Source organism: Symphalangus syndactylus, chromosome 17 (assembly GCF_028878055.3).
Source record: "Symphalangus syndactylus isolate Jambi chromosome 17, NHGRI_mSymSyn1-v2.1_pri, whole genome shotgun sequence".
Classification (NCBI taxonomy): domain Eukaryota; kingdom Metazoa; phylum Chordata; class Mammalia; order Primates; family Hylobatidae; genus Symphalangus; species Symphalangus syndactylus.
Window position 1 is genome coordinate 41469230 of NC_072439.2, and position 24089 is coordinate 41493318.

General features: G+C 40.9%; 1 protein-coding gene across 1 annotated transcript in view; it reads left to right on the top strand.

Annotated features, from left to right (window-relative positions):
• Positions 1 to 24089, top strand: part of MUC19 (mucin 19, oligomeric) — a 180576-nt gene that overhangs the window by 98256 nt on the left and 58231 nt on the right. Inside the window, exons 62-91 of the mRNA XM_063619954.1 lie at positions 107 to 160; positions 581 to 634; positions 1570 to 1623; positions 1775 to 1828; positions 2760 to 2813; positions 3721 to 3774; positions 4193 to 4246; positions 4381 to 4434; positions 5102 to 5155; positions 5645 to 5698; positions 5819 to 5872; positions 6815 to 6868; positions 7004 to 7057; positions 8003 to 8056; positions 8205 to 8258; positions 8677 to 8730; positions 8853 to 8906; positions 9896 to 9949; positions 10071 to 10124; positions 11014 to 11067; positions 11876 to 11929; positions 12050 to 12103; positions 13041 to 13094; positions 13226 to 13279; positions 14176 to 14229; positions 14974 to 15027; positions 22210 to 22299; positions 22402 to 22455; positions 23765 to 23818; positions 23967 to 24020. Coding sequence (XP_063476024.1) covers positions 107 to 160; positions 581 to 634; positions 1570 to 1623; positions 1775 to 1828; positions 2760 to 2813; positions 3721 to 3774; positions 4193 to 4246; positions 4381 to 4434; positions 5102 to 5155; positions 5645 to 5698; positions 5819 to 5872; positions 6815 to 6868; positions 7004 to 7057; positions 8003 to 8056; positions 8205 to 8258; positions 8677 to 8730; positions 8853 to 8906; positions 9896 to 9949; positions 10071 to 10124; positions 11014 to 11067; positions 11876 to 11929; positions 12050 to 12103; positions 13041 to 13094; positions 13226 to 13279; positions 14176 to 14229; positions 14974 to 15027; positions 22210 to 22299; positions 22402 to 22455; positions 23765 to 23818; positions 23967 to 24020 — 1656 coding nt within the window. The remainder of the gene's footprint in view (positions 1 to 106; positions 161 to 580; positions 635 to 1569; positions 1624 to 1774; positions 1829 to 2759; positions 2814 to 3720; positions 3775 to 4192; positions 4247 to 4380; positions 4435 to 5101; positions 5156 to 5644; positions 5699 to 5818; positions 5873 to 6814; positions 6869 to 7003; positions 7058 to 8002; positions 8057 to 8204; positions 8259 to 8676; positions 8731 to 8852; positions 8907 to 9895; positions 9950 to 10070; positions 10125 to 11013; positions 11068 to 11875; positions 11930 to 12049; positions 12104 to 13040; positions 13095 to 13225; positions 13280 to 14175; positions 14230 to 14973; positions 15028 to 22209; positions 22300 to 22401; positions 22456 to 23764; positions 23819 to 23966; positions 24021 to 24089) is intronic.

Sequence of the window (24089 nt, forward strand, 5' to 3'; positions counted from 1 at the left end):
TCATGACCCTCCAACAAGTGTGCCTGAGTCCTGGCTTTCAGAACTAGTTCTCTGAAGTCAGGAATGAGACCATCATTGCTTTAAAGTTCACACAATTTTTTCACAGGTACCACAATCATTTCTCCTGAAGTCAGTACCAGTTCAGAAGTTTCCAACACAGGTAAAATTCCATAAAGAAAATGTAAGCTGGCTCTTACATGTGAGTTTTGTGCATGTGTATGTGTGTGCCTGGGTATGCTTTAAGGATGACATGAAATCAACCACAAAAGTATCACAGAGACATTTATAAAGAACTTTATATTTCATTTTTCTCCCTCTGTAGTCATCCCTGGTACACCAGGGAGACATAACAGGAATTGAAACAGGCAGGCATGAAATGAGCCTCCATCCCTCTGTCAACAGGCTAGAATGTAGGGGTGTTCACTGGCAGGTCGCCTGTGAATAAATGAGCCAAGGTAATGAAATGAGAGAAGGACACTCCTAATTTAGCATTTGCACCATTTATAACATTAAGTCCTGAGAAAGACACTTTTAGTTGCTTCCATGATGAATTTGCTAAATTTGCTTTTTCTTGTTTTAGGTATCACTGGAGTAGGCTCTGAGACATCTGTTGAAACAGGAATTTCCAACACAGGTAAATTTGAAAGAAAACCGTCTTTATGGACACACAGATGAAATGATGTTTTTTTTGTAGAGTTGTTCTGATGAATAACACGAAATCTGTCTTCCCACTATTGCAACTCCCCAGAATTTACAATTCCATATCATGTCTCAGAGGCTACAATTTCTGCAGAACATGTTGGCACCACTGAAGCTTCATTCACAATAGGGGAGAAGGAGCAACTCATGTCTTTGTTGTTTTCAGATTTTGACACTCATAGCAAGACTAGAGAGAGGAAGATTCTAGAGAGCAGTTTGTATTTACTTTACTAATACTACATTTTTGGCCACCAAATTCTTTATCAGTTTAGACATTTTTCTAGAAAAGCTACTAATTACAGAGTGCAGAATCATACTTCTAATCCCGGAAGACAGGATGATTATACTGATTGTTCTAAGTAACTTCTGCTGTGAAATTACAAACATTAGATGCTTTTAAAAGAGGAGGGGGTGATAAAACTTGCTGAGAAACACAGAGGAGCTCCAAGAACCCAGGAAACACACCTGCCCTGTGTCAATGCTTCCTTTTCACAAATGAAGAGCTAAATATTTTCACAATGTCTGGAGTTCTCAGCACACTCATGGCATTCTCAGCAACCACCCCACAGCAGGCACCACTCTTGCATCTGACAGCCAAGACACAGGGAGGAGAACAGGTGAGCGTGGGAGAAACCCACATTGTCCTCCTGACTGAGAATACCAGGAAGATTATCACAGGTTGAGAACATTGTCACTTTGGTTGCTTTGGTAATCAAATGGTTAATGAGAAAATACATAGGGCTCATCATCAGGGAAGAGCTAGGGAAAGAGCTAGTTAGATATCAGTTAAGTTTAGATTCTTTCTAGAGGCAGGTCGGTAGGAAAGAAAGATTAATCACCATGGTGATCCCAGTCCTCTTGGTGTTTCAGCTACAACTGTGGTGGCTCCTGGCACAACCCTTGCTCCTGGCAGTTCCAGTACAGGTGAGTCTGCGGGTTGGCAGGGAACTCTTCAGAGCTCCTTCCATAATTTGACATCTTCTCTGGTGCTTGTCTTTTTAAGAGTAATACCTTATTCATTTCATAGTGATTGAATATTTTTCAAATATGTCTTTTCTGTTTTTCTGTCTCTCAGAGGCCACAACTTCCATAGGAGGAAGTGCATCAACAAGAGGTGGAATAGCCACAGGTGAGCATTGCTGGGTCATTGCACTCATTTGCCAATAATATCCAATAAAGACTGTGGTGCGAGGCCGGGCGCAGTGGCTCACGCTTGTAATCCCAGCACTTTGGGAGGCCAAGGCGGGCAGATCATGAGGTCAGGAGATCGAGACCACGGTGAAACCCCGTCTCTACTAAAAATACAAAAAATTAGCCGGGCGTGGTGGCGGGCACCTGTAGTCCCAGCTACTCGGAGAGGCTGAGGCAGGAGAATGGCGTGAACCCGGGAGGTGGAGCTTGCAGTGAGCCGAGATTGCACCACTGCACTCCAGCCTGGGCGACAGAGCGAGACTCCGTCTCAAAAAAAAAAAAAAAAAAGACTGTGGTGCGAAATGAATCCATGTGACTGGATTCTCCCATATTGAGTACTGATCGAGAACATATTACCATTGTTCATTGATGAAAGACTGGAAACTGAAATTTCATTCTTATTTCCTGTGCCGTAAGCAGATTCTCCTTCCACACCCAAGGCAGTCGTGCAGTCATTTGATTGACAGTTATATAGATGATCTAGAGATAGCCCCCATCTCCCTGTTCCAGAACACTAGAAAAAAAAAAAGAATCAATAAGTGAAAATGTCTTTGGTAGATATACTGTGGGAAGGATATTATATGAGAAATATACAGATGTCCTTTTAGCATTTAAAACCCAGTTTACTGACATATTGAATAAGTATATAGATTTTATCAACTTATTTGCTTGTTGCCCATTACCCACTTTCTTAAGACCACTGGGGCATTCTCTAGAAAGACTCTGGAACTTGGGAATGACAACACAGGCTAGTCCAAAAGCACACAGGGAATACTACACCTTGGCTGCTCAGATGACAGGCTCCTAGGGCTACATAACCCTGTATGTCTTCATACTGCAGTCTTTATTCTTGCTTTCTTTTCTCTCAGAAGCCACAGGTTCCACAAGAGGGGTCAGGACCACTGGATCAGAAGCTCCAGAAGGTAAGCTTCATCAGTCCCCAGGCTTCAGAGTTCTCATCTTTGCCCTGTTGTGGGATACTGAGATAAACACATAAATGAGAATGAGGGCCAAGGAAAGACAGTTACTTTTTATCTGGAAGCACAACATGTATTCTGATCTTCTGAGCTGTTCCGCTAAAGAATTTCAGAAACTGGGTGTACTAGTTCGTTCTCACATTGCTTTAAGGAACTACCTGAGACTAGGTAGTTTATAAAGCAAACAGGTTTAATGATGGACAGTTCTGCAGGCTGTATGGAGGCATGGCTGGGGAGGCCTCAGGAAACTTACAATCATGGTGGAAGGTGAAGGGGAAGCAAGTACATCTTTACTTGGTGACAGTAGAGAGAGACAGAGTGAAAGAGGAAGTGCTACACACTTTTAAAGAAGCAGTTCTCATGAGAACTCACTATCACAAGAACAGCAAGGGGGAAATCCAGCCTCTATGATCCAATCATCTCCAACCAGGTTCCTCCCCCAACACTGGGGATTATAATTCAACATGAGATCTGAGTGGGGACTGAGAGTCAAACCTTATCACTCAGTTATCTAAGTCAGGCATTGCTTCATTTCCTGTGTGACAATTTTAGTACTCTGGACACCTGGCTGAGGCCCACTGACCTGCAGCAGCCTCCGCAGAACCCCCAATTCTTCCATTCTGCTCCTCATGATTCCACAAAGTACTATCACCTGCTGACATCTATTGAACTATTTATTATACTTGTTTATTTCTGTGTTCCCTCTCCCACAAATGGTAACCTCACAAGGCAGAGACTGTTGTCTGTTCTTTTCACTGAGAAGAGAATGTCAGGTACAAAGGATTGCTTACAGAATATAAGATGAGTGACAAGTATGTACTTATTTTGAGTGTCACTCTGTTTACTTCAATAGCTACCACCACGGTTTCACCTGGTGCCAGCAGCGGTTCACAGGGTCCCAAGCCAGGTAGGATGAACTACTTAAAATCACCAGTGGGAGGTATAAATATCTCATAGAAGTATATTATTATACATCTGATTATCACAATATTATCAGTTACACAAATGAGAACATTTAGAATGTTCAAGACATTTTTCCTCCTCCAGGAACACCAGGAAACTACATCACTGAAAATGAAGTTAGTAAAGTGAATTTAAGCATCTTTCCCCTTTTAACTGAGTTTAAGCTATTACTGTTTTTGAATAGGCTGCAGGGGAAAGGATAATCCATAGCAAATCATCTGTCAATAGTTGGGGGAAAATTATTCATTGTTAATTTCCTTCGGAAACCAGAGTTCTTAGGAAAAGTCTTCTAGTGGTTCGGGAACCCATTGATGATTCCAGTATTATTTGTCCTATTAGCTCCTTTATTTTTCTCATTTTAGGTACTTCTGGAGAATTCTCTGGGACAACCATTTCATCTGGAGGTTTCCACACAGGTAGTTGAATGAGAATGAGTTCCTCATCTGGAATGCATGATAACTTTGCAGAGCTGCAGTAATAAACTAGCACTGTGATACTTTTCCCCAGTATCTCAGATTCCCCAGACCTCTTTATTCTCCTCTTTTCTCAGAAGCCACAACTCTCATAGGAGGTAGGGGAAGTATTGGAACTGAATCCACAGCAGGTGAGGTGGTGCAGCTCATGATTTGGGGTTTACCATGAATCATGACTCTTATTAGCATGACTTGTTTGGAAGTGGGCTTTCCTACAGAATATTTTGCATTTATTTCTGGACAATGCATCTTAGGACAAATAGTTCTGCCTTTAAATTAAGTATTTTCCCCCAAATTTACCAATATCCTCTTAGAAGTGAGATGGCTCTTGTAATTGTTCTGAGAAATTTCTCCTGTAATGTTATATATAAGTATGGCTGGGATATTAGTAGGAACAAAAAACATTTGTGATCCAGGGAAGGAGAGATAATGTAAATGAATACTAGAAATACATGTATAGAGGTTTCCATGCCCTAAAACCAATACAATTATTAGTGCTTTCTTGATGTCTCGAATTGCCAGCAAACTTAATTTTTTATGTTTCATCCCTGGCAGTAAATTGGTGAGTATGGAAAATTGTGTGTCTCCCTCTCATGGAATGTATATTGCTTCAAGCTGAGGAAGTGGCCCCTCTGATTGAGAATTAAATGGTTCTACAGGTTGACAGGGAACTCTTTAAAGCTCCTCTCATAATTAGATATTTCTTTTGGTGTTATTGTTTATGAGAGTAATGTCATATCTGTTCCATAGCCTTTGAATATTTTCCAAATATGTTTTTTCTGTTTTTCTGTCTCTCAGATTCCACAACTTCCCTACAAGAAAGTGCAAAAACAAGAGGTGGAATAGTGACAGGTGAGCATTGCTGGGTCATTGCACTCACTTGCTAATAATATCCAATAACTGTGGCTTGAAAAGTATCCATACTCTCATTTATCCCATATTAACATTGTTAGGAAAGTTCCTACCATTTTTCACTGACTAAATATAGAATCTCAAATTTCATTCTTATTTTTTGTGATTGAACAGACTTCTATTGTCCCCCAAGGTAAACACGCAGCCATTTGACTGACAGTTACATAGAAAATCTGGAGTTAGCTTCTATTTTCCTATTCATGAAATATTGAGAGAAGGAAGCCTAATAAGTTAAAACAAATTGGGCAAATATACCATGGGAAGAATATTATTTGAGAAGTGTAGAGATTAGCTTTTGGCATTTAAAGGCCAGTTTATTGAAATAATAAATAAGTATACAGCCTGTGTCCATTTATTTGCTTAATACTCTTTTCCCATTTCATGGTAATGAGGTAATGACCCACCACTGCCCCATCCCTTTCTTAATAGCTACCAATGGGGCATTCTCTGGAAAGACTCTGGAACCTGGGAATGAGAACACAGGCAAGTCAAAAAGCACACAGGGAATGCTACACCATGGCTGCTCAGATGGCAGGCTCCTAGGGTAACGTAACCCTGCACTCCCCATACTGCACACTTCATGCTTGCTTTCTTTTCTCTCAGAGGCCACAAGTTCCACAGGAGGGATCAGGGCCACCAGATCAGAAGCTCCAGGAGGTAAGGTTCACCAGTCCCAGACCTCAGGGTTCTCCTCATTTCCCTGTTATGCTGAGGTGAACACGTAAGTGAGAATGGGGGCCAAGGAAAGGGGGTTACTTCTCGCCTGGAAGCACAACATGTATTCTGACCATCCTGAGTAGTCCTGCTAAGGAATTTCTGCCACTCGGCCATCTAAATTAGGCATTGCTCCATGGCCTGTGTGACAGTGTTAGTTCTCTGGACACCTGGCTGAGGCCCACTGACCTGCAGCAGCCTCTCCAGAACCCTGATTCTCCCCACTCAGGTCATCATGATTCCACAAAGCACTATCACCTGTTGCCATCTCTCTATCATGTTTATTACACTTCTTGCATATTTTCTATTTCCTCTCTCACAAACACAAATCTCACAAGGCAGATACTTTGTTCTTTTCACCGAGAGGATTATGTCAGGCACAGAGGAAATGCTTACAAAATACGACATGAGTGACAGGCATATTCTTATGTAGAGTGTCACTGTTTACTTCACGGTTTCACTTGGTGTCAGCAGCAGTTTATTGGGTCTGAAGGCAGTCAAGGAGGCTACTCAAAACACCATGGAAATGTAAAAATATCGACATGAGTGTATTCTTAAATACCTGATTATCACACTATCACCAATTACACAAATAAGAACATTGGAAATACAAAAATGTTTCCTTCTTTTTCCCTCTGGAATGGCAGGGAGCCACATCACTGAAACTGAAATCAGTAAAGTGAAATTAAGCTTCCTTTTTTTTTATGCTAGGGTACAGTGGAAGGAATAGTCAGTATGAGAACACTAAACAATAAGTTCACAAAAAATTATGATGTACACTTTTTCTAAAACAGAAGTTGTCAAGAAAATTCTTCCAATGGTTCAGGACCACAGTGCTGATTCCAGTACTGCTTGCTCTGTTAGCTCTTTATATTCTCATTTTAGGTACCTCTGGTAAATTCTCTGGGACAACCGTTTCATCTGGAGGTTCCCCAGGTAGTTCAATGAGAAAGAAATCTCCATTTTGCATGCATGATAATTTTGTAGAGCTGCAATCATAAAATACCGCCTCAATATTTTTTACTCATATCTCAAATTCCCCAGACCTCATGATTTTCCTCTTTCTTTCCTCAGAGGCCACAACTCTCGCAAGTGGCAGGGGCAGCACTGAAAGTGAATTCAGAACAGGTGAGGAAGAGCAGCCCATAATTTGGGAGTTACCATAAATCATGTTTCTCATTAGGATGACTTGCGTAGAAGTAGGATTTCCTACAGAATATTAAATATGGATTTACAGACAATGTAACCGAGGTCAAATTTTTTTAATTTAATATTTCCCTATAAATATCTTAAACTCTTCTTTTCAAATGGGTCGACTCTTCTAGATGAGGTGTAAATGGGGTGTAATTGTTTTGAGAAATTTCCATATAATATTACATATAAATATTTCCAGTGTAATAGTAGAAGTTAAAAAGTTTTGATCTCAGGAAGTAGAGATAACACAAATGAACTTTAAAAACATTCCTGCATAGATATTTCCTTGCCCCCAAAGCAAGAGAAATAATTATAGTATTAGGTCAATGGGGAGCAATTAGGAGTAATTAGTTCTGGTGTTTTGTAGCAATGAAGTGCCTATGGTAAACAATGTTATGGTGTACATTCAAATGTCCTTGACAAGAAGATTCTGAATGTTCTACCCACAAAGCAATGATAAGTGAGATGATGGATAAGCTAAATATCATGACTTGATTATTACAAAATATATACATATATCAAAACCTCCCATATAACCCCCAGAAATAGGTATACTTATATGAAAATTGAAAGAAAAGTAAAAATAGATTAAATTATCATGAAATAAATAATTTTTTGTCTTCTACCTCTGGCAGTGTAACGGGTAAGTATGGGAGAAAACCACCTGTTTTGCTGTCATGGAATGTCAGGTGTAATCCTGAAATTTGGCCCCTTTGACTGCATTGGTGGTTTATTAATGAATGGGGAAACACATCCAAGTGGCAGCCAGAGAAAGTGGCCTTTGACATCTTAAAGATGTAGACAGATTCCTTCTAGAGGCAGGTCTTCAGGACACAAACAGTAGTCACTGTGGTGATGCCAGTTCCCCTTGTGTTTCAGCCACCACTGGAGTAGTTCCTGCTACAACTGTTGCCCCTGGCAGTTCCAAGACAGGTAAGTCAGCAGGTTGACGTGGACTCTTCCACGTGCCCTCCCATAATTAGATATCTCATTTGTATTATTTTTTGCAGGAGTAGCACCATATCTTCTCCACAATCCTTAAATATTCTCCAGGTAACTCTTATGTCTTTGTTTCCCTTAGAGGCCACCACTTTCCTAGGAGTAAGTGGAACAACAAGTGTTGGAAGAGCCACGGGTGAGTGCTGCTAGACTAAGACCTTTAATTCCTAATGACACCTTCAATAGTCTTCCGAAAATATCTACATGATTTATATACGCTATATTGAGAAAATTCATAAAAAAGACTAGACAGTCTCCTTATGTCCTGAGCTTACAAAGGCCCTCACTAAACCATCATGACATCAAACCAATGACATAAATACGTAATATGGGGAGAAAATTCTTATCTTCCCCCAAAAGAGAAGGACATGATTGTTGAGAACTGTCTCAGTAAAATTGCTGTGGAAAGAAATGTTGCATGGGACAAATATGAATTTCTTGTAGCACTGTGAGTCTGAGAGTAATAGTTTGCTTCTAAGTGGGGATTTGAGATTCCTATAGAAATGAAGTGGAAATAGAGTTCAGCTAGTGACACCATCTCTTTCTCGTTGTAGGTATTACCGTTGTAGTCTCTGGAAAAACACTGAAACCTGGAAGTTACAAGACAGGCAAGTCTGAAAATACATGCAAAATCTGGACATGGGCACCTTGGTTGACATACTCTGCCCACAGCGCAGTGTATACTCTCTCAAAAACTAGTCTTCACTCCTTCCTTTCTTTTCTCTCTCAGGGGCCACAACTTCCATAGTAGGGAGTGACACCAGCCAAGCAGAACACCCAGGAGGTGAGCTTTTTACTCTGAGGCCTTGGTCCTTTTATCAAATCCCTGTTCTCTGCAGTGAAGACATTGACGTGAAGGTGGGGTGAGGAGAGGGACCCGCATTTCCTCTGGGAACACAACATGCCGGAGTCACAAACCTGGGCGTGCCTAGGAATTCCCTGGCCTCACCTGGGTTATCCTTCTGGATTTCCAGGAGCCCAGACTTGCAAAGCTAGTTATTATGTAGCAGGGATGAGGGCAAGCTGCTGGATACCCCCCCACTATTCAGGGCATACAATTTGCCTTTTATACAATATGTCTTTTTCCCAAAGTGTTTACTAACATCTTTCACACTGACTTATTTGTTACATTTATTGTTCATTGCTGGCCTCCAGCTACTAGAATGTAAGGTGCATTAGGAGAAAGATCTTTGAACATTTCACTCACTGATACATCCCAAGGTCCTAAAACAATATTACACAGGAGAGATGCTTAATAAATATTAGTGGAATGATGAAAGAAATTATTTTGAAGTTCTTCATTCTATTTACTCTAATAGGTACAATTATAGTTTCACCTGAAGTCAGAATTCCAAGCCAGGTAGAATAGATTGAATAAAGTCATCACATGAGAATATTAGAGTTAGAGAGTTCTTTTTTAAACATGTGAATATCAAAATATCTCAAGTAATTGATGAGAAATATTTATAAAAATAGAAGGTAGTCTGCTTTTTTCTTCTTAACACATCATTGTCACAGCAGGGAGCCCGCTTCTGGAAGTTCAACAGGTGAGGGGGAGATAAGGTCTCCTTTCACATTCACTGGGATCTATGGAAAGGGGAACCCCAGAAGCAGCAATGTTCAGTCGAGGGGCAAAGAAACAAAGGGGTAGTCATTCATGGTTCATTTCCTTCCGAAACATATGTTCTTAGAAAAGGCCTCTAGTTGTTCAGGATCATATCACTTCTTTTACCATTCTTTGCTCTATTAGAACCTTCACTCTTCTCATTTTAGGTACTTCTGGTGAATTCCCAGGAACAACCATTACATCTGGAGATTCCCACACAGGTAGTTCAATAAGAAGGAAATCCTCATGTTGAATGTATAACTTTTTAGAGCGGCAATCATAAAATAGCTTTTTCCTTGTATCTTCAATTCCTTACACCTCGTGATTCTCTTTTTCCCACAGAGGCCACAGCTCTAACAGGAAGCAGGGGCAGTATTGGAACTGAATCCACAGTAGGTGAGGAGCAGGCCATGATTTGAGAGTTATGTGAATTATGACTTTTATTATTATGACTTATTTACAAGTGAACTTTCCTACAGAACATTGTGCATTTTTTTAGGGAAAATGAATCTAAGCCCAAATAATTTTTTTTACATTTAATGTTTTCTTTTAAAAAAAACAAACACACAAATTACCAATAATGTCTTTTGAATGTGATGCCCCTTGAATTTGTTTTGAGAAATTTCTCCTGTAACGTTATAAACATTGCCAGGGTTTTAGTATGAGCTGAAAACAGTTTTGTTCTTGGGAAGTAGAGACAAGGTAAATGAACCTTGAAATCATGCCTAGTAAAGGTTTCTATGCCCCAAAAGCAATACAAATAATTATTATTTTATGACTGTCTAAAATTCTTATTTAACTTAATTTTTTTAAAGTAAAACCAATGAATATGGGAGGAAACCACCTGTCTTCCTCTAATGGAATTCCAAGAATATTGCCACATGTTGAGAAATTGATCACTCTTACTATTTTGATAATAAAATTGTTAATGAGAAAATACATCTGGCCTATCATCAGGGAAGAACCAGAAAAAGTGTTATTTGGATATAAGACGATATGCTTAGATTCTTTCTAGAGCCAGATCTTTGGCAAAAAAAAAAATTTAAGCACCATAATGACCACAGTCCTCTTGATGTTTCATTCCCACTGGGATAACTCCTGGCACAATTCTTGCCCCTGGCAGCTCCAATTCAAGTGAGTCTACAGGTTGTCAGGAAACTCTTCAAGGATCTTTACGTAATTAAATGCCTCATTTGGTGCAATTCTATCCATGAAAAATATCATATCTGTTTCATGGCCCTTCAATATTTTCCAAGTATGTTCTCTCTGTTTTTCTCTCTCTCAGAGACCACAACATACATTGGAGAAAGTGGGACAACAAGAGGTGGATTAACCACAGGTGAGCATTGCATTCACCTGCCGATAATAACCCCAAAGGATTACAGACTGAAATGTATCCATGCTAATCATTTTTCCAATACTGAGTATTATTAGAGATAATCTTACCATTATTCATTGACTGAGGTTTCAGATTCTCAAATTTTGTTCTTATTTCTATGCTTTGAACAGCTGTCCTCATAACCCCCAAGGCAATCCTGCAGCCATTCCACTGACAGTAATTTAGATGTTGTAGAGAGTTAGCTTCTATCTCCCTAGTCCTGAACTCTAGAAGAAAGAAAGCCCAATAAGTAAAAAATTACTTGGTAAATATTCTGTCATATGTATGTTGTATGAAGAATATGCAGATTACTATTAGGCATAAAAAGTCCAGTTTACAGCTGGGCATGGTGACTCATGCCTGTAATCCCAGAACTTTGAGAGGCCAAGGCGGGAGGATCACTTAAGCCAAGGAGATTGAGACCAGCCTGGGCGATATGGTGAAATCCTGTCTCTACAAATAATAATAATAATAATAATAGAAAAATTAGCTAGGCATGGTGGCATGTGTTTGTAGTCCCAGCTACTGGGGAGGCTAAGGCTGGAGGATGGCTTGAGCCCAGGAGGTGGAGGTTGCAGTGAGCTAAGATTGTGCCACTATGCTGCAGCCTGGGTAAGAGTGAGACTGTCTCAAAAAAAAAAAAAAAAATCATAGTTTACTGAAATAATAAATAAGTATACAGGCTGTGTCCATTTATTTGCTTGATACTGTTTGCCCACTTCACGGTAATGAGGTATTGACCTATAACTACTCATCTCTTTCTTAATAGCTACCACTGGGGCATTCTCTGGAAAGACCCTGGAACCTGGGAATGACAACACAGGCAAGTCCACAAGCACACAGGGAATGCTACACCATGGCTGCTCAGGTGACAGGCTCCTAGGGTTACATAACCCTGTATTTCCCATACTGAAGACTTCACGCTTGCTTTCTTTTCTCTCAGAGGCCACAAGTTCCACAGGAGGGATCAGGGCCACCAGAACAGAAGCTCCAGGAGGTAAGGTTCACCAGTCCCAGACCTCAGGGTTCTGCTAATTTCCCTGTTGTGCTGAGGCGAACACATAAATGAGAATGGGGGCCAAAGAAAGGGGGTTACTTCTTGCCTGGAAGCACAACATGTATTCTGACCATCCTGAGTATTCCTGCTAAAGAATTTGAGACACTGGGTTATGTATGTCAGGCACTGCTCCAAGGCCTGTGTGACAGTGTTAGTCGTCTGGACACCTGGCTGAGGCCCACTGACCTGCAGTAGTCTTCTTGGAACCCTGATTGTCCCCGCTTTGCTCATGATGATTCTGCAAAGTACTATCACCTGCTGCCATCTCTCAAACATATTTATTACACTTCTTGTTTATTTCCTGTGTTCCCTCTCCCACAAATGTAAATCACATGAGGCAGAGACCTTTCTCTCTTCTTCTCACTGTCAGACACAGTGAAAATTCTTCTAGAATATGAGATGAGTGACAGGCGTATTCTTATGTAGAATGGTACTTCAATGGGTACCAACACAGTTGTCCTTGGTGTCAGCAACAGCTCACAGGATCCCACACCAGTTGACATAGGCTACATAAAGACACTAAAGGAAGCTATAAACATCTATGTATTTATTCTTAAAAACATGATAATCACAGTATTACCTGTTCCACAAAGGAAAACACTTAGAATGTTCAAGATTTTTTCTTGCTCCTGGATCACCAAAGAGCCAAGTCACTGGACATGAAATCTGTAACGACAGATTAAACGTCCTTCTTTCTAAATAGGCTGTGATGGAAGAAGTAGTCAGTAGCAAAACAATAGTGGATACATTGCAGGGAACCATTATGATTCATTTCCCTCCGAAACAGATTCTGAGGAATGGCTTTCCAGTGGGTCAAGGCAGCATTGCTGTTTCCAGTGTTGTTTGTCCTATTAGCTGCTTTACTTTCTCATTTTAGGTACCTCTGGTGAGTTCCCAGGGACAACATTTATCTCTGGAGGTTCCCACACAGGTAGTTGAATGGGAAGGAAATCCTTATCTTGAATGCATGATGACTTTGTAGTGCTACAGTCATGAGATAGTGACTCAATGCTTTTTGCCAGTGTCTCCCAGACCTCTTGATCCTATTCTTTCTTTTCTCAGAGGCCACAACTTTCACAGGAGGCAGGGGCAGTACAGGGACTGAATCCAGAACAGGTGAGGACGAGCAGCCCAGAATTCACACGTTACCGTGAATCTTGACTCTCATTAGGATGACTTGTTTGGGAGTGGACTTTTCTGCAGAATATTATGCATTTGTTTAGGGATAATGAATCTTAGGCCCAGTAGAACTTCCTTTAGATTTTCTATTTTCTAAAACTTTACCAATAGCCTCTTTTAAAGTGGGATATCTATTGCATTTGTTCTGAGAAGTTTCTCCTGTGAGGTACATAGAAACGTTGCCAGGGTGTTACTGGGAACTGTGAACAGTTTTGTTGTAGGGAAGAAGAGATAACTTAAATGAACCTTAGAAACATTCCTAAGGAGTGGTTTTCATGCCTCAGAAGCAAGAGAAATGTTTAGTATATTCTTGATATGTAAGAGTCCCAGGAAAATTGTTCTTGTCTCCCATATTCTGGGAAGTAAGATGGTGAACATGGGGACCGCCACCTGTCTCCTGATGGAAGACCAGAAATATTGCCTCAACTTAAGGAATTGGACCTTCTAATTGTTTTGCTGGTAAAATGGATATGGAGAAAAGATACAGGGCATGACATAAGGAAGGATCATGGAAAGCACCATTTATAAATAATTCAGATAGGCCTAGATAGTTTTTAGAGGCAGGCCTAGAGGAAAAGGAAAAGTTGATCACCATGGTGATCCCACTCTTCTTTGTGTTTCAGCCACCACTAGGGCAGCTCCTGGCACAACTCTTGTCCCTGGCAGTTCCAATACAGGTGAGTTTGCACGTTGCCAGGGAACCTTCAGAGTTCCTCCCATATTTCAGTGTTCGATGTCTCCTCTGCCGCTGTTCTTTCCAGAAGTTGTATCATGTTCTTTTCATGGTCCTTGAGTATTTCCTAATATACCTTCCCTGTTTTTCTGTCTCTCAGGGGCCACAGCTTCCCTAGGTGGAAGTACAATGACAAGAGGTAGAATAACCACCGGTAAGCATTGCTGGGTCATTGGATTCACTTTTTAATAATATCCAATAAACCTTATTGCTTTAAATGTATGCATGTCACACATTTCTTCAACACTGAGCATTGTTAGGTAAAATCTTACCTTCATTCATTAATTATATCAGGTTGGTGCAAAAGTAATTGCAGTTTTGCTATCAAAGATTATAACAAATTGGCAACTCAAAAATAGCAAATCAGTGATAGCAAATCAGAAACTGAAAATTAATTTCTTTCTATAAGCAAACACTTTCTTTAGTCTTCAAGGTAATCTTGTAGCCATTGGACAGTTATATAGAGAATCTAGAGTGATAGCTGCTAGGACCCTGTTCCTGAACCCTAGAGAAATGGAGACCCAATAAGTAAAAATTCCTTTGGTACTATACCATGAGAAGGGTATTATATGACGAGTATATGGATGACCTGTTAGGATTTAAAGCCCAGTTTCCTGAAATATTGAAAAAGCATACAGATTTATCCATTTATGAGGTTGTTATTCTCTGCCCACTTGACGATGACGAGGTACTGACCCATGACTACCCATCTCTTTCTTAATAGCCACCACTGGGGCATTCTCTGGAAAGACTCTGGAACCTGAGAATGACAACACAGGCAAGTCCACAGCCACACAGGGAATGCTACACCATGGCTGCTTGGGCGACAGGCTCCTAGGGTTACATAACCCTGCACTCTCCATACTGTAGATGTCATCCTTGCTTTCTTTTCTCTCAGAGGCCACAAGTTCCACCAGAGGGGTCAGGACCACCCGATCAGAAGCTCCAGGAGGTAAGCTTCATCAGTCCCAGGCTTCAGAGTTTTCATCATTGCCGTTTTGTGCTCAGGGTAACACATAAATGAGAAATGGGGGCCAAGGAAAGGGGGTTACTTCTTGTCTGGAAGGACAACATGTGTTGTGGCCATCCTGAGTAGTTCTGCTAAGGAATTTCAGAAACTGGGTCATCTAAGTCAGGCATTGCCCCATGGCCTGTGTGACAATGTTAGTTCTCTGGACACCTGTCTGTGGCCCACTGAGCTACAGCAGCCTTCCTGGAACACTGATTCTCCCCGCTCTGCTCGTCATGACTCTGCAAAGTACAATCACCTGCTACTATCTCACTAACATGTTTTTTACACTTCTTGTTTATTTCCTCTCTTCCTTCTTCCACAAATGTAAATCATATGTGGCAGAGACCCTTGTCTCTTCCTCTCACTGACAGAAGACTGTCAGACACAGTGGAAATGCTTCCAGAATATGAGAGCAGTGACAGGCATATTCTTATGTAGAATGTCACTCTGTTTACTTCAATGGCTACCACCCTCATTTCCCTTCGTGTCAGCAGCAGTTCACAGGATCCCATGCCAGCTGGCACAGGCTGCAGAAAAACACTAAATGAATCTATAAACATCTCCTATGTGTTTATTCTTAAAAACATGATAATTACAATATTAACTTTTCCACAAAGGAGAACACTTAGAATGTTCAAGACTTTTTCTTGCTCCTGGATCACTAGAGAGCCAAGTCACTGGACATGAAATCTGTAAAGTGAGATTAAACTTCCCTCTTTTTAAATAGATTGTGATGGAAAAAAGAGCCAGTAGCAAAACGATAGTGTATACATTGTAGGGAAACCCATTCACGATTCATTTCCTTCAGAAACAGAGATTATGAGGAAAGGTCTTCCAGTGTATCAAGGCAGTATTGCTGTTTCCAGTGTTGTTTGTCCTATTAGCTGCTTTACCTTCTTATTTTAGGTACTTCTGGTGAATTCCCTGGGACAAGAATTACATCTGGAGGTTCCCACACAGGTAGTTGAATGGGAAGGAAATCCTCATCTTGAATGCATGATGACTTTGTAGAGCTGCGATCATAAAATAGCAACTTAATGCTTTCTGCCAGTGTCTCCGAGACCTCTTGATTCTATTCTTTCTTTTCTCAGAGGCCACAACTTTAACAGGAGGCAAGGGCAGTACTGGAACTGAATCCAGAGCAGGTGAGGATGAGCACCCCATAATTCGCATGTTACTGTGAATCTTGACTCTCATTAGGATGACTTGTTTGGGAGTGGACTTTTCTGCAGAACATTATGCATTTATTTAGGGATAATGAATCTTAGGCCCAGTAGAACTTCCTTTAGATTTTCTATTTTCTAAAACTTTACCAGTAGCCTCTTTTAAAGTGGGATATCTATTGCATTTGTTCTGAGAAGTTTCTCGTGTGAGGTTACACAGAAACGTTGCCAGGGTGTTACTGGGGACTATGAACAGTTTTGATCTAGGGAAGAAGAGATAACTTAAATGAACCTTAGAAACATACACAAATAATGGTTTTCATGCCTCAGAAACAACAGAAATGTTTAGTATATTCTTGATGCATAAGAGTCCCAGGGAAATTGTTTTGTTCTTCTATATTCTGGGGCATAAAATAGTAAATAATAGTAAATAAGGGGGACACTACCTGTCTCCAGATAAAGACCAGACATATGGTCTCAAGTTGAGGATTCGGACCTCTTGATTGTTTTGCTAGTAAAATGGACAAGGAGAAAATATACAGGGCACCATATCAGGAAGAATCAGTGAAAGCACCATTTATAAATAATTCAAATAAGTCTGGATGGTTTTTAGGGGCAGGCCTAGAGGAAAGGGAAGGGTTGATCACCATGGTGATCCCACCCTTCCTTGTGTTTCAGCCACCACTAGGGCAGCTCCTGGCACAACTCTTGCCCCTGGCAGTTCCAACACGGGTGAGTCTGCAGGTTGCCAGGGAACCTTCAGAGCTCCTCCCATATTTCAATGTTCGATGTCTCCCCTGCTGCTGTTCTTTCAAGAAGTCATATCATCTTCTTTTCATGGTCCTTGAATATTTCCTAATATGCCTTCCCTGTTTTTCTGTCTCTCAGGGGCCACAGCTTCCGTAGGTGGAAGTGCAACGACAAGAGGTAGAATCACCACTGGTGAGCATTGCTGGGTCTTTGCATTCACTCTTTAATAATATCCATTAAAGGTTATTGCTTGAAATGTATGCATGTCACATATTTTTTCACATGGAACATTGTTAGGTAAAATCTTACCTTCATTTATTAAGTATATCAAGTTGGTGCAAAAGTAACTGCAGGTTTGCTATTGAAATTAATAGCAAATCAGACACTCAAAAATAGCAACTCAGTGATAGCAAATCAGAAACTCAAAATTTAATTTATTTCTGTACTTTAAGCAGACCCTCCCGCTAGTCCCCAAGGTAATCATGCAGCCATTGGACAGTTATGTAGAGAATCTAGAGTGATAGCTGCTAGGAGCCTCTTCCTGAACTCTAGCTAAATGGAGACCCAATAAGTTAAATTCTTTTGGTACTATACTGTGGGAAGGATATTATATGAGGAATATATAGTTGACCTTTTGGGATTTAAAGCCCAGTTTCCTGAGATATTGAATAAGTATACAGATTTATCCATTTATGAGGTTGTTATTCTCTACCCACTTGATGGTGACGAGGTGCTGACCCATGACTACCCATTTCTTTCTTAATAGCCACCACTGGGGCATCCTCTGGAAAGACTCTGGAACCTGGGAACGACAACACAGGCAAGTACACAAGTACCCAGGGAATGCTACACCATGGCTGTTCAGATGACAAGCTCCTAGGGTTACATAACCCTGCACTGCCCATACTGCAGACTTCATCCTTGCTTTCTTTTCTCTCAGAGGCCACAAGTTCCACAGGAGGGGTCAGGACCACCGGGTCAGAAGCTCCAGGAGGTATGTTTCACCAGTCCCAGGCTTTGGGGTTCTTCTCGCTGCCCTGTTGTGCTTAGTTGAACACATAAATGAGAATGGCGGCCAAGGAAAGATGGTTACTTCTTGTCCGGAAGCACAACATGTATTCTGACCATCCTGATTAGTTCTGTTAAGGAGTTTCAGAAACTGGGCCATCTAAGTCAGGCATTGTCCCATGGCCTATGTCACAGTGTTAGTTCTCTGGACACCTGTCTGTGGCCCACTGACCTGTGGCAGCCTTCCTGGAATGCTGATTGTCCCAGCTCTGCTCATCATGATTCCGCCAAGTACTGTCACCTCATGACATCACTCAAACATATTTATTTTACTTTTGTTAATTTCCTGTTTTCCGTCTCCCTCAAATGTAAATCACATGAGGCAGACACCTTTCTTTCTTCTCACTGACAAGACTATCAGGCACAGTGGAAATGCTTCTAGAATATGAGAGCAGTGACAGGCATATTCTTATGTAGAATGTCAGTCTGTTCACTTCAGTAGCTACCACCACCATTTCCCTTCCTGTCAGCAGCAGTTCACAGGATCCTATGCCAGTTGGCACAGGCTACAGAAAAACACTAAAGGAAGCTATAAACATCTCCTATGTGTTTATTCTTAAAAACATGGTAATCACAGGATTACCTGTTCTGCAAAGGAGAACACTTAGAATATTCAAGACTTGCTCCTGGATCACCAGGGAGCCAAGTAACTGGACATGAAATCTGTAGAGTCAGATTAAACTCCCTTCTTTTTGAATAGGCTGTGGTGGAATAAATAGTCAGTAGCCAAAAAAAAAAAAAAAAATGTGTATACATTGCAGGGAAACCCATTCATGGTTCATTTCCTTCAGAAACAGAAATTCTGAGGAAAGGTCTTCTAGTGGATCAAGGCAGCATTGCTGTTTCCAGTGTTGTTTGTCCTATTAGCTGCTTTACCTTCTCATTTTAGGTACTTCTGGTGAATTCCCTGGGACAAGAATTACATCTGGAGGTTCCCACACAGGTAGCTGAATGGGAAGGAAATCCTCATCTTGAATGCATGATGACTTTGTAGAGCTACAATCATAAAATAGCAACTCATGCTTTTTACCAGTGTCTCCAAGACCTCTTGATTCTATTCTTTCTTTTCTCAGAGGCCACAACTTTCACAGGAGGCAGGGGCAGTACTGGAACTGAATCCAGAGCAGGTGAGGACGAGCAGCCCAGAATTTGCATGTTACCATGAATCTTGATTCTCATTAGAATGTCTTGTTTGGGCGTGGACTTTTCCACAGAATATTATGCCTTTATTTAGGGATAATGAATCTTAGGCCCAGTAGAACTTCCTTTAAATTTTATATTTTCTAAAACTTTACCAATAGCCTCTTTTAAAGTGAGATTTCCATTGCATTTTTTCTAAGACATTTCTCCTGTGAGGATACATGGAAACGTTGCCAGGGTATTACTAGGAACTATAAACAGTTTTGATCTAGGGCAGAAGAATTAACTGAAATGAGTCTTACAAACATACCGAAATAGTGGTTTTCATACCTCAGAAGCAACAGAAATGTTAAATATATTCTTGATGTGTAAGAGAACCAGGAAAATTGTTTTTGTCTTCCACATTCTGGGGAGTAAAGTGGTAAACATGGGGGCCACCACCTGTCTCCTGATGGAAGACCAGAAATATTGCCTCAGGTTGAGGTATCGGAACTTCTGATTGTTTTGCTAGTAAAATGGATAGGAGAAAATATACAGGGCATGACATCAAGAAGGATCATAGAAAGCACCATTTATAAATAATTAAGATAGATCTGGGTAGCTTTTAGAGGCAGGCCTATAGGAAAGGGAAAGGTTGATCACCATGATGATCCCACTCTTCTTTGTGTTTCAGCCACCACTAGGGCAGCTCCTGGCGTAACTCTTGCCCCTGGCAGTTCCAGTGCTGATGAGTCTGCAGGTTGCCAGGGAACCTTCAGAGCTCCTCCTATATTTTGATGTTATATGTCTTCTCTGCAGCTGTTCTTTCAAGAAATTGTATCGTGTTCTTTTCATGTTTCTTGAATATTTCCTAATATGCCTTTCCATTTTTCTGTCTCTCAGGGGCCACAGCTTCCCTAGGTGGAAGTAGAATAACCACCGGTGAGTATGCTGAGTCACTGGACTCACTTTTTAATAATATCCATTGAAGATTATTGCTTGAAATGTATGCATGCTGCCTATTTCTGCAACATTGAACATTATTAGGTAAAATCTTACCTTCGTTCATTAATTATATCAGGTTGGTGCAAAAGTAATTGTGATTTTGCTATTGAAAGTAATAGCAAATCAGAAACTCTAAATTAGCAAACCAGTAATAGCAAATCAGAAATTCAAAATTAAATTTCTTTCTATACTTTAAGCAGACCCTCCCACTAGTTCCCAAGGTAATCATGCAGCCATTGGATAGTTACATAGAGAATCTAGAGTGTTAGCTGCTAGGACCCTGTTCCTGAAACCTAGAGAAATACAGACCCAATAAGTAAAAATTCCTTTGGTACTATACCGTGGGAAGGATATTATATGAGGATCATATGGATGACCTTTTGGGATTTAAAGCCCAGTTTCCTGAAATATTGAAAAAGCATACAGATTTATCCATTTATGAGGTTGCTATTCTCTGCCCACTTGACGATGACGAGGTACTGACCCATGACTACCCATCTCTTTCTTAATAGCCACCACTGGGGCATTCTCTGGAAAGACTCTGGAACCTGAGAATGACAACACAGGCAAGTCCACAGCCACACAGGGAATGCTACACCATGGCTGCTTGGGCGACAGGCTCCTAGGGTTACATAACCCTGCACTCTCCATACTGTAGATGTCATCCTTGCTTTCTTTTCTCTCAGAGGCCACAAGTTCCACCAGAGGGGTCAGGACCACCCAATCAGAAGCTCCAGGAGGTAAGCTTCATCAGTCCCAGGCTTCAGAGTTTTCATCATTGCCGTTTTGTGCCCAGGGTAACACATAAATGAGAAATGGGGGCCAAGGAAAGGGGGTTAATTCTTGTCTGGAAGGTCAACATGTATTCTGACCAACCTGAGTAGTTCTGCTAAGGAATTTCAGACACTGGATCATCTAAGTCAGGCACTGCTCCATGGCCTGTGTGACAGTGTTAGTTCTCTGGACACCTGGCTGAGGCTCACTGACCTGCAGCAGCCTCCCCAGAACCCTGATTTTCCCCACTCAGGTCATCATGACTCTGCATAGCACTATCACCTGCTGCCATCTCTCGGACACATTAATTAATTAATTAATTTATTTATTTATTGAGATGGAGTCTCACTCTGTTGCCCAGACCGGAGTGCAGTGGCGCGATCTCGGCTCACTTCAAGCTCCGCCTCCTGGGTTCACGCTGTTCTCCTGCCTCAGCCTCACAAGTAGCTGGGACTACAGGCGCCCGCCACTGCACCTGGCTAATTTTTTATATTTTTAGTAGAGACGGGGTTTCACTGTGTTAGCCAGGATGGTCTCGATCTCCTGACCTCGTGATCCGCCTGCCTCGGCCTCCCAAAGTGCTGGGATTATAGGCGTGAGCCACCAGGCCCGGCCAAACATATTTATTATGCTTCTTGTTTATTGAGTGTTTTCTCTCTCCCATAAACGTAAATCACATGAGGCAGAGGCCTTTGTCTCTTCTTTTCTCTGAGAAGAGGATGTCAGGCACAGAGGAAATGCTTCCATAATGTGAGATGGGTGACTGGTATATTCTTATGCAGAGTGTCACTATGTTTAATTTAGCAGCTACCACCACAGTTTCATTTGGTGTCAGCAGCAGTTCACAGGGTCTCAAGCAAGGGAGGATGAACTACTTAAAATCAGCAGGGGAAGGTATAAATATCTCATAGCAGGGTATTGCCCAGCATCTGATAAGCACAATATTGCCAGTTACCGATATGAGAACATTTAGAATGTTCAAGTCTTTTTCTCTTTCCTGGGAGCACAAGGAAAGCACAATATTTGAAGTGAAATCAGGAAAGTGAAGTTAAGTTTCCTTTTTCAGTAGAGTACAGGAGAAGGGATAGTCAGTATAAAAACATTAGTTAATAAGTTGGCAAAATTTATTCATGGTGCATATTTTCTGAAACAAGTTTTCAAGAAAGGTCTTCCAGTGGTTCAGGACCACGTTGCTGATTCCAGTACTGCTTGCTCTATTAGCTCCTTTACTTTCTCATTTTAGGGACTTCTGGTAAATTCTCTGGGACGACCATTTCATCGGGAGGTTCCAACACAGGTAGTTCAATAAGAAGAACATCCTCATCTTGCATGAGTGATAACTTTATAGAAATTCAGTGATAAAATAACAACTCACTACTTTTTACCAGCATCTCAAATTTCCTAGACCTCTTGATTCTTTTCTTTCTTTCCACAGAGGCCACAACTCTCACAGGAGACAGGAGCACTACCAGAAGTGAATCCAGAACAGGTGAGGATGGCAGCTCATGATTTGGGAGTTACCAAGAATCATGACTTTCGGGATGACTTGTTTGGAAGTAGGCTTTCCTACAAAATATTAAGTAATTTGTTTAGGGACAATCTATCTGAGGCCAAATATATTTTTTAATTTAATATTTTCCTTAACCTTTTAATATACACTTTTCAAATGGGTTGACTCTTCTAGTTGGGGTGTAAATGAAATGTAATTATTCTGAGAAATTTCCCCATAACATTACATTGAAACATTTTCAGCGTAGTAGTAGGAACTAAAAGCAGTTTTAACCCTGGGAAGTAGAGATATATGAATCTTGGAATCATGCCTACATAGATTTTTTTTTTGCCCTAAAGTGATAGAAATAATTAGTAGTAAGTCAATGGGTACAAAATCACAATTAGATAGCAGGCATTAGTTCTGGTGGTCTATAGCGCAGTGGAGTGCCTATAGTAAGCAATATTATAGTATATATTTGAAAATACCTCGAAGAGATATGTGTCAGTCCATTTTCATGCTGCTGATAAAGACATACCCAAGACTGCATAGTTTAAAAGAAAAAGAGGTTTAATGGACTCACAGTTCCATGTGGCTGTGGAGGCCTCACAATCATGGTGGAAGGTGAAAGGCATGTCTTATATGGCAACAGGCAAGAGAGAGCTTGTGCAGGGGAACTCCCCTTTATAAAACCATCAGGTCTTGTGAGACTTGTTCACTGTCATAAAAACAGCAGGGGAAAGACCCACCCCCATGATTCAACTATCTCCCACAGGGTCCCTCCCATGACACGTGTGAATTGTGGGAGCTACATTTCAAGATGAGATTTGGGTGGAGACACAGCCAAACCATATCAAGAGGATTCTAAATTTTCTCACCACAAAGCTATGATAAATGTCAGAGATTATGGTTATGCTAAAGACTATGACTTGACTATTACACAATGTATATACATCTATATCAAAACCTCACGCTGGAAATATGTAAAATTATGTGGCAATTAAAAAGCTAATTAGAAATAGATACAATTATTATAAAGCAAATATTTTTTTGTCTTCTACTCCTGGCAGTGAAATAGGTAAATATGGGAGAAAACTATCTGTCTCGCTGTCATGGGATGGCAGATATAATGCCCCAACTTGGTAGTTTATTAATGAATGGGAAAACATATCCAAGTGGCAGCCAGAGAAAGTGGCCGTTGATGTCCAGTTACTACTGGCCTTTGATGTAAACAGATTCCTTCTAGAGGCAGGTCTTCAGGACACAAACGGGAGTCACTGTGGTGATGCCAGTTCCCCTTATGTTTCAGCCACCACTGGAGTAGTTCCTGCTACAACTGTTGCCCCTGGCAGTTCCAAGACAGGTAAGTCAACAGGTTGACGTGGACTCTTCCACGTGCCCTCCCATAATTAGAAATCTCCTTTGTATTATTTTTTGCAGGAGTAGCACCATATCTTCTCCACAATCCTTAAATATTCCCCAGGTCACTCTTATCTCTTTGTTTCCCTTAGAGGCCACCACTTTCCTAGGAGTAAGTGGAACAATAAGTGTTGGAAGAGCCACGGGTGAGTGCTGCTAGACTAAGACCTGTAATTCCTAATGACACCTTCAATAGTCTTCCGAAAATATCTACA